At 40.6% G+C, this 13,575-nt stretch overlaps 1 protein-coding gene across 1 annotated transcript; it reads right to left on the bottom strand.

Annotated features, from left to right (window-relative positions):
- Positions 1–11,614: 11,614 nt before the first annotated feature.
- On the bottom strand, positions 11,615–13,574 carry LOC310787912 (homeobox protein Hox-B13a; the record flags this gene model as incomplete). The annotated part of the gene is made up of 2 exons (XM_083649366.1): positions 11,615–11,865; positions 13,265–13,574. Coding segments are annotated over 2 exons (561 nt in total), but the record flags the coding sequence as incomplete, so codon positions are not given.
- Position 13,575: the final 1 nt, after the last annotated feature.

The following is a 13,575-nucleotide window of genomic DNA, read 5'->3' as shown; positions in this document are numbered from 1 at the left end:
TAGTATGGAAGAGCAAACCTTGTTGTCTGTAGGATAGATGCATAGTATGGAAGAGCAAACCTTGTTGTCTGTAGGATAGCTGCATAGTATGGAAGAGCAAACCTTGTTGTCTGTAGGATAGATGCATAGTATGGAAGAGCAAACCTTGTTGTCTGTAGGATAGCTGCATAGTATGGAAGAGCAAACCTTGTTGTCTGTAGGATAGCTGCATAGTATGGAAGAGCAAACCTTGTTGTCTGTAGGATAGATGCATAGTATGGAAGAGCAAACCTTGTCTGTAGGATAGATGCATAGTATGGAAGAGCAAACCTTGTCTGTAGGATAGCTGCATAGTATGGAAGAGCAAACCTTGTTGTCTGTAGGATAGATGCATAGTATGGAAGAGCAAACCTTGTCTGTAGGATAGATGCATAGTAGGAAGAGCAAACCTTGTTGTCTGTAGGATAGATGCATAGTATGGAAGAGCAAACCTTGTCTGTAGGATAGATGCATAGTATGGAAGAGCAAACCTTGTTGTCTGTATAGATAGATGCATAGTATGGAAGAGCAAACCTTGTTGTCTGTAGGATAGCTGCATAGTATGGAAGAGCAAACCTTGTTGTCTGTAGGATAGCTGCATAGTATGGAAGAGCAAACCTTGTTGTCTGTAGGATAGATGCATAGTATGGAAGAGCAAACCTTGTCTGTAGGATAGATGCATAGTATGGAAGAGCAAACCTTGTCTGTAGGATAGCTGCATAGTATGGAAGAGCAAACCTTGTTGTCTGTAGGATAGATGCATAGTATGGAAGAGCAAACCTTGTCTGTAGGATAGATGCATAGTAGGAAGAGCAAACCTTGTTGTCTGTAGGATAGATGCATAGTATGGAAGAGCAAACCTTGTCTGTAGGATAGATGCATAGTATGGAAGAGCAAACCTTGTTGTCTGTATAGATAGATGCATAGTATGGAAGAGCAAACCTTGTCTGTAGGATAGCTGCATAGTATGGAAGAGCAAACCTTGTTGTCTGTAGGATAGCTGCATAGTATGGAAGAGCAAACCTTGTTGTCTGTAGGATAGCTGCATAGTATGGAAGAGCAAACCTTGTTGTAGTTATAACAAAAGGAGATCACACGTGTGTGATTTGGTTGAAGATACAGTTTTGGGGAATGTTACGGTTTTTCCCACCTTCCCAGAGTCAGAAACGAATAAATGCCATCAGATAGACCTTTGGTCTGAAGTATGTCAAACAGCAATATGAGGCTATCTTGGCTCACTTGTTGAGAGTCTCTGCCATAGACATTCCATACACACTACTATGGGATCAAATAATGAGAGGGGCGTCAAGATTTGTCTGGGCGGGGGAGGCCCACAGTCTCAGACTTTGAAAACGCTGTGGCATAGCTACTGTAGAGTCCTGTGTGTGTCTCCAACCTGCTCTCAGCAACAGGTTGTTACTACATCCTAACTACAATGCAGTGTCTGTCTGTCTGTCTGTCTGTCTCTCTGTCTCTCTCTCTGTCTCTGTGTGTGTGTGTGTGTGTGTGTCTCTCTCTCTCTCTCTCTCTCTCTCTCTCTCTCTCTCTCTCTCTCTCTCTCTCTGTCCTTCCGTATCTTGAGAACCGTTGGTCTGATCGACTTCAACCTTTGGGAGTGCGTTAAGGGGGACCTGACGGAATGCAGTTCCCTGTTTTTGTGCAATTCGGCATAGCACCACCTATTGGCAACAAAGAAAATTTATTTATCTCAAGAACCGTTCATGCGCTGAAGGGAACTTGACACAGTGCAGTGCCAAATTTTGTGCAATTCGGCACAGCGCCACCTACTGACAACACAAAAAGCAGTTTATCTTGAGAACCGTTCATCCAATTGACTTCAAACTTGGGGAGTGTGCTGCTGGGGCCCTTAGGGGGACCCAACGGAGTGCAGGGGGCTAAATTCCAAACAATTCAGCATAGCGCCACCTACTGGTAGTGCAGTGCTGAATTTCTTGCAGTTTGACCTAGCGCCACCTACTGACAACACAAAAACCAGTTTATCATGAGAAACATTTGTCTGATTGACTTCAAACTTGGGGAGTGCACTGCTCGGACCCCGATGGAGTGTAGTGCCACATATAATGCATGTCTGTTTTAAGAGACAGGAGCTGGTAGAACTGAGCTTATAAATATCAAAATACTCATGTGTAAAAGGTGTATTCCTCTCGTTTGGTGAGACAAAACCAAAAGTGATTTGTCTGTGGCCTTGATTGATTGATTGATTGATTGATTGATTGATTGATTGATTGATTGATTGATTGATTGATACCATCTTCCATAGTCTCATCATAGGCTATAGTTTTGTATTACACATATGCATGGTTAATTCCGCAATTAGGCCTATACTATAGTCTGCCTTAATTGTATTGTTTTGAGATAGGCTAATTGCAGCCTAGTATAGGCTATGCATACATTAGATATTTGTTCATAGGTTGCAAGACAGTGGAGTAAGGGTCTTTCTTTGAAAAAAAGAGAAAAATGTTATGAAAGTTTGTTTTGTTTTAGTTTATACGTTTGTCCCTGAAATTCCATTGCTTTAACAGTTTAGCTTTGATTTGTATCTTGATTTATTTCTTAATCAATTACACAGCACACATGCGCGCGCGCGCACGCACACACACACACACACACACACACACACACACACACACACACACACACAGGCTGCACGGTGTGTTTACAGTAATTTCCTCTGTAAAAAAAAACACTGACTGACTGCTGATCCCAGGTCAGACTCATTTTATTTTATTGCACATTTAATTTTAAAGTCGAGTCAAAATCTAAAAAATAAAAACCACACCGTCACACATCCAGTGCAATTTTGGTTTTACAGTGCGTCGACAGTTACCGGGAAAACTTAATTCATAGTTTCCGTGTTAAAGTGACAATCATTCTGTGTTTATGCATCATCATAAAGTATTTGGAATAGCCTACAAATTAGTTTTTTGTTTTTACGCAATAGATTGTTGTTCATGATGTTTGTCTCATACTGATTGTGACCAGAGCTCAACATTTCTTCAGTGAATCACCTCTGCTCTGAAGGCAATCGCCTCAATGCAACTTTTTTATTAAAAAAATGTAATTCATTTATTGATATACCTATATGGCAGCGTGTATCAGCGGCCTTCATTTGAATTCCTTTGAAGGTTGTATTTTCAGTCCAGTGTCCAGTGTGTCCAGAGTGCCCCCCCTCCCCCCTCCAGACCAGACAGGGGCCAGACTACTTATTGTTTACAAGCTGTCTGTCTGTCTCAAGTTCAACTGCAAAGTCCAACCTGGGAAACAAAAAGACAGGCCGCAATGCAGACAGAGGGGGGAGGGGAGAGGAGGTGGTAAAACAGAAGAGGGGGAGAGGTAGCCTATGGTGGTGTGGGGGTTGTATGGGGGGTGTATGGGAGGTATGGGGGGTTTGGACATGAACTTGAGGAGACAGAGAATCGAGCCTCAGTCCCGCATTCCTGGGCTGAAGTATAAAGTTTACTCTGGGGAGCTGTGTGTGTGCGTGTGCGTGCGCGTGCGCATGCATGCGCGGAGGGGCAGTGGACCTCCCTGTCCTTTTACCATAAACTGAAGAGGAGAGAGGAGAGGAGAGGAGAGGAGAGAGGAGAGGAGAGGAGATAAGAGAGGAGAGGAGAGAGGAGAGGAGAGGGGAGAGGAGAGGAGAGGAGAGGAGAGGAGAGGAGAGGAGAGGAGAGGAGAGGAGAGGAGAGGAGGGGAGGGGAGAGGAGAGGAGGGGAGGGGAGAGGAGAGGGAGAGGAGAGGAGAGGAGAGGAGAGAGGAGAAAGCCACACATTATAACAAGTAGAATACATATTTTGAAATGTGCCCATGGGGTCTCATCTATTCTATTCTATTCTATTCTATTCTATTCTATTCATCATCAAACTGAAGGTGAGCCGGCAGCAGTCTGTGATGTGCGTGCGTGCGTGTGCGTGCGTGCGTGCGTGTGCGTGCATTACTCCTGTAAGCTACTCACTATACTTCCTCTTTGCATGGAGGAATTGACTCCTTCAGATAAAACAGATGTTCAGATTGATCCAGCCCACAGAGAACCAGGAGGAGAGCTACTGTATAACAAACAAGACAGCCAGTGGAGCAGTGACCTGTGCTGTATGTGTGTCATGTATTTTTGGTTTTGTTCTCTTTCTCATGTGTTTGTGTGTAGGGCTGCTGTCTTGCAAGACAAATTTCAGTGTGAACTGACAATAAAGTATATCGTTATGGTAGACAGACAAATATAACCACCAGCTGTGTATCTTCTATGTTATTCCATCCCTCCGATGCCGATCAGATATATGATATGATATGATGAATCATATATCATAACATACAACCGGTGATGCAATGCGGCATTCTGTATTTAAAATGTATTAAAAATCGATTAAAATAATTTCTTTATTACAGTATTATTATTATTATTATTATTATTATTATTTTTATTATTATTATTATCACCAGGCTCTTGTGAAAACATTCCGTAATGATATGGAAATAATAATAATAATATTAATAAATACATTAATAAATGTATAATAAATAAATACATTATTTCAATTAATTAATTCATTTTTTTATTCAGTCATTCAATATGAGCGTGTGTTTGCGGGGGGAACATATAGATCTGACAAAGCAACAGGAATGTTGATGTGAAACAGAAAAGTATCTCCTGCACAAGCGTTTAATTTTCTTTCAGACACAAGACACAGGCCGAGACTAAAACCAGCTTGTGTTGCCTTGGAAACCACTTAGGCTACTTCCCTTATGGAGTAGGCTAAATTAATATTCCAAATCAACAAGCAGTGATTGAAATTTTAACATATGACGTATAGGAGCATGTAAAATCATACAGCGTGAGTTCTACTTACATGGCGTCCAGTCCGAGGCGGGGGGATACAGGTCGTAAAGTGTATCTGCAAACGTGTCGTGAAATCTCTCTCTCTTCAGCACGTGCTTTCGGGGACATTCGCCAATTTCCGACACTTTCTTCAAAGAAGCATTTTGGTGAAAAGATAACTCGGCCAGCAATTCCACATGCACAATGTGGGTCTATTCTATTCTATTCTATTCTATTCAGTCATAGTCTAGTCTAGTCTATAGTCTATTATATTCTATAGTCATAGTCTATTCTATTTTAGTCTATTATATTATATTATATTTCGGGGCGGTCATGGAAGAAGGCGATCTCTGTTTCCTTCTTCTATAAAACTATTCTGTTCTGCGTGGCTGCACATAATAATTGTTTTAGGCTGCTATTGACTTCAGAATTTAATACATTTTAACAACCTCTTATATATTATATTATATTATATTATATTATATGATTATATTATATTATATTATATTACATTATATTATATTATATTATATTATAATTTCCTACGCCTTCAGGATCGTTTTATAGTCGACAAGGAGTTTTTATTTACCAAATAATGATAAATGTGACTTTATCTTTGTTTCTCTCTCTCTCTCTCTCTCTCTCTCTCTCTCTCTCTCTCTCTCTCTCTCTCTCTCTCTCTCTTTCTTTTTAAATATTCAAAAAGGTCTTGGGCCTCCTCATTGATTTCTCAAGGATTCTGTTTTACGCTCTATGTCGCACATGAACTTTTTTTTTTAACAACTGCAAGTTTTATCATTTAAACGTCTGCCTTCATTGATTTGTTCACTTGGACTTAGTTTTGACTTTTCCTTAAGCAGCAAATCAGCATTTTGAAGTGCTGTATAAGGAGTATATAGGTTTGTTGTGAAATACTGTTGTGAAATACTGTACTTTTTTTTATGGGCAACACAGTTTCTGAGTTTATAGAATTGTTTTCTTTCTTCTAAATACTTGATATATTTCATATTTGTATATGAACCGGCCTACTCCGTTTAGATTAGGCATGCCACTTGTTTTTGCATTTGTTTTGTTTTGCTTTGTGATGCAGCGATGTTGTAGCTATTTTGAATGTAAAATGCTAGGGTATTTCATGGTGGTACTATATGAAATAGAAAAATATTGTGTGTGTGGGGGGGGGGGGGGGGGTGCCTCCCCAAAATGATAACAACGCCACACAAGCATTATGTTAACCGTTAAGATTGTGAACATGTGGATGTTCACTTTTGAATAAACTAAAAGTCAGATAGAGTTAATCCAATGCTGTCAGTGTATTCCCTCCATGCAGTCTAGACTCCAGAATGAAGTGAGTCCTGGGACAGGCTTCCTCCTCCTCTCTCTGGTATTTGGACTAAAGGGGAAAACGGCTTTATGGGCTTCAGGGCTTCCGTCCGCATTGTTGGTTTTTAAAGAGGGGCAGAGAGACGGAGCCGTAAAGAGAGTCAACAGGCAGCAGACACACTGCCGTTTGTCAAGTTCAATGTTAATGTTTAACACACACACGCGCACGCGCGCACACACACACACACACACACACACACACACCAGGAAATCTTCAGATTATTATCGAAATCACTTTTTATGAATTGGTGCCAAATTAAGATTTACAACACAATTCCGCCTGCATGCCATCTTCTATTCTATTCTATTCTATTCTATTCTATTCTATTCTATTCTATTCGTTACCATAGAGTCCAGAGTGACCTTGGTCTCTCTGGTTTCCAAGTATTAGATGTAAAAACGAATTAAAAGGACTAATCACTTAGTAAAAGGGTGTTTTACCTTCTTTACATTCTGGGGTGTATGCATGTTGTTTTCTGTTAGCATATAGAGTTATGGAGTAGTTTATATGCGAATATTGGAGAATCACCGGTAGCCTATATATTTTCTAACATTTACTGGTGTATATTACACACAGTAATTACTAATCATTCTAATACTATTTATTAGACCTATAGGTATTTTACTTAGATATTACTTTGATATTTCCAGTCATATTATGTAGCCTAATGAATAGCCTTTTATTTAAAAGGTTACGACTCGTTAACAATTATGGAGGCAGACATGACTCGGGTGCTGCCCGGTGGCGGCGGGCCTCCCGCATCTTCAGAGGAACTGGTTCTGCATGTGAACCTTTCAGGGATCAGTCACGTCCTGTTAGAGAGAGCATCATAAGATTTTATTTATTTATTATAAATGATCTATATTGGCGTTTGAAGTTCAAATTTTTGTGTTTTGGGGTTAGCATATTAGTATGTATTTCGGTGAGCAATCTGCATGACAGATTTATGATTATTATGATTATTATTGTTGTTGTTGTTGTTGTTGTTGTTGTTGTTGTTATTAGTATTAGTGTTGTTGTTATTAGTATTGTTGTTGTTGTTGTTGTTGTTGTTGTTGTTGTTGTTGTTATTATTATTATTATTATTATTAGTAGTAGTAGTAGTAGTAGTAGTATTAGTATGATGCCGGACATTGAGATCTATCACAACAGTGAGTATAGACGCTATTTGTAAAGTTAGTAACACTTAAGCCCGTGTCTATACATTATATAGCACATTATGCCACCATATTTCATTATAAGAGCCTAGCTATATAATAATCATGCATATTAATGTTTTATAACATTATAATCTGTTATAATGCTTTATTTAAGTGGTAATGAAAAAGGGTAATAAGTAATGTGTTTAATGTTATAAAACATAACTGTCTATGCATGATTATAACTACACTTATAATGCATTATGATGACATTATAATGTGTTATAGTAATAAGGTATTACACGGCTTCATAGAAAGTTGTATCCCTGTCAGACAGGAGCAGTGAATTTGAATTATTTGTCCAGTAGCTAGCTCTCTAACTGCAGCTGTGATGCAACTAGAGAACAGTTTTCAACAACAGTCCAACTGCGTTGAATCGTGTTTTGAGAAATGGATGGTGGATGCAGAACCTCTCGTTGCTAACGATTCAGCTTCAGTGCAGAGTTCTCGCAAACTAACTTTACTCAAATGGTCTCCAGCCTGATGTGCTGGTGTGATTTATAATGATAACATTATTAATAACATTAATATTAATAACAACAACAACAACAATAATAATAATAATAATAATAATATTATAACAAATAAATAAAATAAAAAGGGCCTCTATATTTCAACAAAGATGCGTTTTACGAATGCTGCTTATGAAGGCTGAGGAGACTGTGATGAACGCTGGTTTGACTTCTGTTGACACAATCTATAAACTTCCACTTATAGGCTATTGTGCCTATCAGAGAGACTATAGTGCGGCTGTAGAGAGACATTTAAACAGCTGCATTCAACAATTCAACTCACTTATGTGTATCAGATTATCATGTGACAATTAATGAACATTATCAGGTGATGAGAATCAGGTGGAACGCGAACCAAACAATCTGTTAAACATCATCCACAGACAAAGCGAAAAGAAATGGAATGTGAACTAACAAGCTGTTGAAAGTAGTCACATTCAGCTATTTATTTTCGCTTTGTCTGTGGATGATGTTTAACAGATTGTTTGTTATTGTAATTCCCTTTGGACTTGAAGGAGCAAAACGTTTGCTCACCTAAAGTTGACAGGTGCGGCAGAGAAGGGAAAACCCCACTGCATCCAGAAGAAGAGAGAACTCCCGCACACTGTCTCTCTCCAGTTGCAAAAAAAAAGCATGATTCTTCCGTAAGACGAATACGTTTCTTCTTCCGTAAGAAGAATCTGATGAAGGTCGTTGTCTAAATGTTATTGTTGAATTAATCATTTTTGACATGGGAGTTCTCTCTTCTTTGAACTCCCTTTGGACAAAAGCGTCTGCTAAACGACATAGCCTATTATAATGTAATTTTGTCACATCCCCTCGTGACATAACGAGATCATGTTATTTGATCACATAGACACTCAACAACTGAGCCAAGATAGCCTGATATTCCTGTTTGACATATCAGACCACATTAAAAAGGTATGAAGCTGTTTTTGACGGGAAGGGGGGAAACTGTCAAATTCCCCCAAACTACTGTATCTCTGAACTATCTCTTTAACCAAATCACATTGAGGCTATTCTATGATATCTCCTTTTAATAACTAATATAGCATAATTTTTTTTTTCATTTCCATTCACTGAGCCTGAAACTGCTTGGAGCCTCCTTGGGGAGGCCTGCCTCCCACTTTGAAAGCCTCTGGTATACAGCAATCATGCTTTTACGCACGGTTACGCACGGGGTTTTGTCACGTCCCCGGCGTGTTTTGATGTCAAACGCTCAAAGTTTAGTGTTCAAAACACATTTAGAAACAGTTGCAGGGCTGACAGGTCAACAGGAGAGGAAAATGAATGGCCGCCCTGTTTCTAAAAGAAAAATGAAAAAATGAAAACACGTTTAAACAGCCGGACGCTATGACGCACCTTCAACACCTTAACTAATCCAGACAGGCTGTGTGTGTGTGTGTGTGTGTGTGTGTGTGTGTGTGTGTGTGTGTGTGTGTGTGTGTGTGTGTGTGTGTGTGTGTGTGTGTGTGTGTGTGTGTGTGTGTGTGTGTGTGTGTGTGTGTGAGTGTGGGAGGGGGGGGGGGGGGGGGCGGCGTCACGTGACACTCAAGGTCAAGGTCTCAAGGTCAAAGGCTGATTTAGTGTCCGTCTGTCACAGGAACACACACACAAACTTCACGAGCACGTCTCAAGAGCTCTATTGTATTGTATTGTATTGTATTGTATCACCGCTAAAACTTACCGAATTAGAATTAAATTTAGACCAGTGGTACTCAACCTTGCCTATACTCAGGAGCCACATTGACACATTTTTTTTTTCAAGAGCCGTTGTTTTGTGTTTTGGGATTTTAATGCATTTATGTTAAGTAGGACTTAAACGAGCCACAACTACCCATGAAGGAGCCGCATGTGGCTATAGCCTCGGGTTGAGTACTGAATAGAGACTGAGAGCTGCAGGCTGAGTCTGATAGTAGCCGTTATCTCTCAGAATATTCAATGACAATGCTCAACCTTGCACAGTCATAATATCATAGCTGTTCGAAATCTGTTAACATCACACCCGTTTTTCGTATGCATAACCCATTCATTTAAATTGGTGGGGAGATAATTCAATTCTAACTATACGTGAGGTGACCTGGGGACCTGTATATTGTTTTGAAATAATATTACGAGATGGATATCATTATTGCGGTGATGTCGGACGGGCTCGTCCAAATATGAATTTACAGTCTCGTAAACACGTGTAGCCTGCAGATCAATTACAAGGCTTTCATATTAGCCGAATGCGGATTTGTCTGCACTTGTTTATAGGCTGAGTGGCCACTTGACTGACTAATGCATGTTGGGGACATGCAGGTGTCTTGGCAAAAAGTGATTGCTGTCCAGAGCAGGTCGAGCTGTTTTATCTGGATCAAACAGTCATAACGTGCAATAGCATACTTTATATCCGTGGTAATAGGTAAACATGTCTTTGTGAAACTTTAACATCTCTGTATCAATTGTGACCATGAAGTGTTTGCCGTTGCAGGCGTTATTTACAGTAGCAAATGTGTTTGGTGTCTCTATTTAGGGATATTTGGAAACTACATTTAGAATAAACAATGATATCCTTTGAAATTATCGTTTGATTCTGCCTTAACCTGCTGTGCCAGCGCCATTTATAACCAATCCAGTCCGTTTTACCGCTGCAGTTTGAATGATCTGCAATAGGACGGAATCACTTTTTGGTCAGACAAATTATCACTTTTTGGCACCTGTCGAAATAGGAGACGTGAGTCCAAATCTGTAGTTTGAGTTTAGATTAATGGATTTAAAGGATCTGAATTAACTTTTCATTTTAGGGAAACGTCTAAAACGAAGACTGCAGTGGAATGAAGGGATTACAAGAATTTATTAAGCATTGCGCTATACTTTGATTACTGTTTTACAAGCGTTATAAACAGTATATAGATGATTGCATAATAGTGTTTTTAAGCTATAGGCTACTGGGCGCGCACAACACGACAAACATCCACATGTAGTAAAACACACAGACGGAGACGACAGTTACATCAAAGCAGGCAGGGAAGTGCTGTATTTACACGATGCCTCTGAAAGCGTCTGTCTGTCTGTCAGATGGCTTCGACTCTTTTCTTTGGAGTCTTTGTCCTTTTTTCTCCTTTTTATTCTTCTTTTCCAAAGCCCATTCCAGTGTGATGGAAAAACGGTCCTGCATGGCTAAGCCATTATAATGAGAAACTGTCTCAAAATAATGACTTATCTCAATATAATGATAAGACTTTTCAAAATAATGACTTAATGTCTCAAAAATAATGAGAAATAAAAATACATACAATAATAATAAAACATATACTATATAATAATAGTATTAATGTCTCAAAATAATTTTATAATGGGCAATATTTTGACTTGAGAATTATTTTTGAGCCTATCTTTATTTTGATATTCTAAGTCAAAACATTGAGAAAGTTTCTCATTATAATGACTTATAATGACTTTTTTACATCACACTGGCGGAAATGGGCTAACATCCTCCACTTGGTGACGTGTTGCGGGCAGGACGTCCCACTGCGTCAAAAGTCCCCGTTGACCCCCCCTCCCATTTCCCCCTGTTTTTTCGTTCATGTTTTTACTGAATGTAACACGTAAATAAACCAAGTCCCCCCCATCCCCGTCATCCTCTCCTCTCCGGCCATCGTCCATAACGCCAATCTGCTTGGACAGTCTACGGCGCGGTGCTCGTCTTCACTTTGGCCACGAATTTCTTTTCCTTGACGCGGCGGTTCTGGAACCAGATGGTGATCTGGCGCTCCGACAGGCCGGTCACGGCAGAGATCTTCCTCCGCTTGTCCTTGGTGATGAACTTGTTGGCGCCGTACTCCTTCTCCAGCTCCTTCAGCTGCACCTTGGTGTACGGGATCCGCTTCTTCCTGCCGCGGCGGAACGACGAGCCGTCGTGCTGGTGCGCCACCACATCTGTTACCGGACAAAAGAAAAGACAGAGAGCGGGTCTGAAGAAAGGCGAGAGAGAGAGAGACACTGGGGAGACATCCATCCTCCACAGCTCAGACTTTTGTTTCGGAACCTTGTTTATGAACTGGAGGTTGGATGCTGTCTCAGTCCGTAACGGAGAGTATTCATATTGCAATTAAGCTTAACATTGCAATTGGCTATTCCATATACTCTCTGTCTGCTACCGTTTTACGCCCCCTCTTAATCGTGTGGTCCCTTTTCGATTCTTATAATGATTGTTTATACATATATAGGTGCTTGTCGCATCATATCTAAAAATAGCGCGGTAGCCTATATACACGATTTGGGGGTTTTAGCACAGAGCATGAGCGGAGCAGACATAGGCAGCCATGCGGGACATGGACAGACAACATGGTGGATGTTTGTTGTCTGCAGCCCGGCAGCGGCACAAGGCCATGCACACTGCAAGATACATCATGCCCTGGGCTGTCTTGAACGGCAATGTACATTCATTTGTGCACAAATGGCCTATAGGCTACAAAATGTGCACATATGCAAACGGTAAACCGTCCTGTTATCGGATGTATTTGTCTTAATGATCTTGTTTTACCTCATTTGCTTCATTGGAATTGTGGGATGAATAAAGTTGTATTGAAATGAATTTAATTGCATGATTAAATTAAACTGAATTGAACTGAGCTGAATTGAACTGAATGATCAAATAGTGAAAACACTCAATAGCATGCGTCTCTGCTGAAATAAAGATCATCAGCAGTCTGGCTATAGCATATCAGCCCAGTTCAATCAGCGTTTTATCACAATGTTATAACATCTTGTCACTGATAATTAGTCAATTATAGCACATTCTCAAATGCGGGTGAATTGACATTTGAGTCACATGACCTCTTGCTTAATTAGTGGGTCTTTTGTAAGATGCTTGATGAGGCAGAACAACATGTCTGCCTTCTACAGTAACAGTGTTTGAATCATGTTTTATTAATACAATCTCTTATAATCTGTACGCCATATCTAAATGGCATAAACAGACCATGCAGGTGGAAGTGCTTGAACTGATTAACATCAGCCATCAGTCTCCATTTAAACCAGACCATCATTAGTCTGTTGTAGCCACTAGCCACAACAGCACATAGCCAACATGCAGCGTTATTCCACATATAGCCTATAAAATCAGTCTATAAGCCTACTTGTCAGTCAACATCTAATCATATTATCCTTTAAACACATTTCTATGTGTCAATAATAGGCTAATTACTAATCAGATGCAGACATTGCTTTTACAGTGTGTGTCTATTGTACAATAAGCAGCAGGCCCAATAGCCTATAAGGCACTTATGTAACGAACAGCTATAAGCTAAAAGCTGAAAATAAAGCGGTGCGTTACCGGCCAGTGCGGACTTCCAGAGGTGCCCTGCCTGTCCCTGGTCCTTGGAGCAGTACATCTGCCCGCCCCAGCCGTTGGTCAGAGCCCATGGCTGGTAGCTGTCCATGGGGAGCAGCGTGTCGTGTCGAGGCTCCCCGGTGCCCAGCGTCTGGACCACCGACACGTCCAGGTAGCTGGCCATGGACTGGTAGGGGCTCGGGTAGCCGTGGTAAAAGGCGAACTCCTTGGCCCGGTGGTTCGAGTACTCGTCGGAGCTCACCGGCGTGTCCATGTACTGAGAGCTGAGCGCGGCTCCTGCCGCCTGGGTGCAC

The sequence above is a fragment of the Poromitra crassiceps genome (genome assembly GCF_964638095.1).
Source record: "Poromitra crassiceps genome assembly, chromosome: 13".
In the NCBI taxonomy this organism is placed as follows: domain Eukaryota; kingdom Metazoa; phylum Chordata; class Actinopteri; order Beryciformes; family Melamphaidae; genus Poromitra; species Poromitra crassiceps.
Note: the sequence above shows the minus strand (reverse complement) of the source record. Positions and strands in the feature narration are given on the sequence as shown.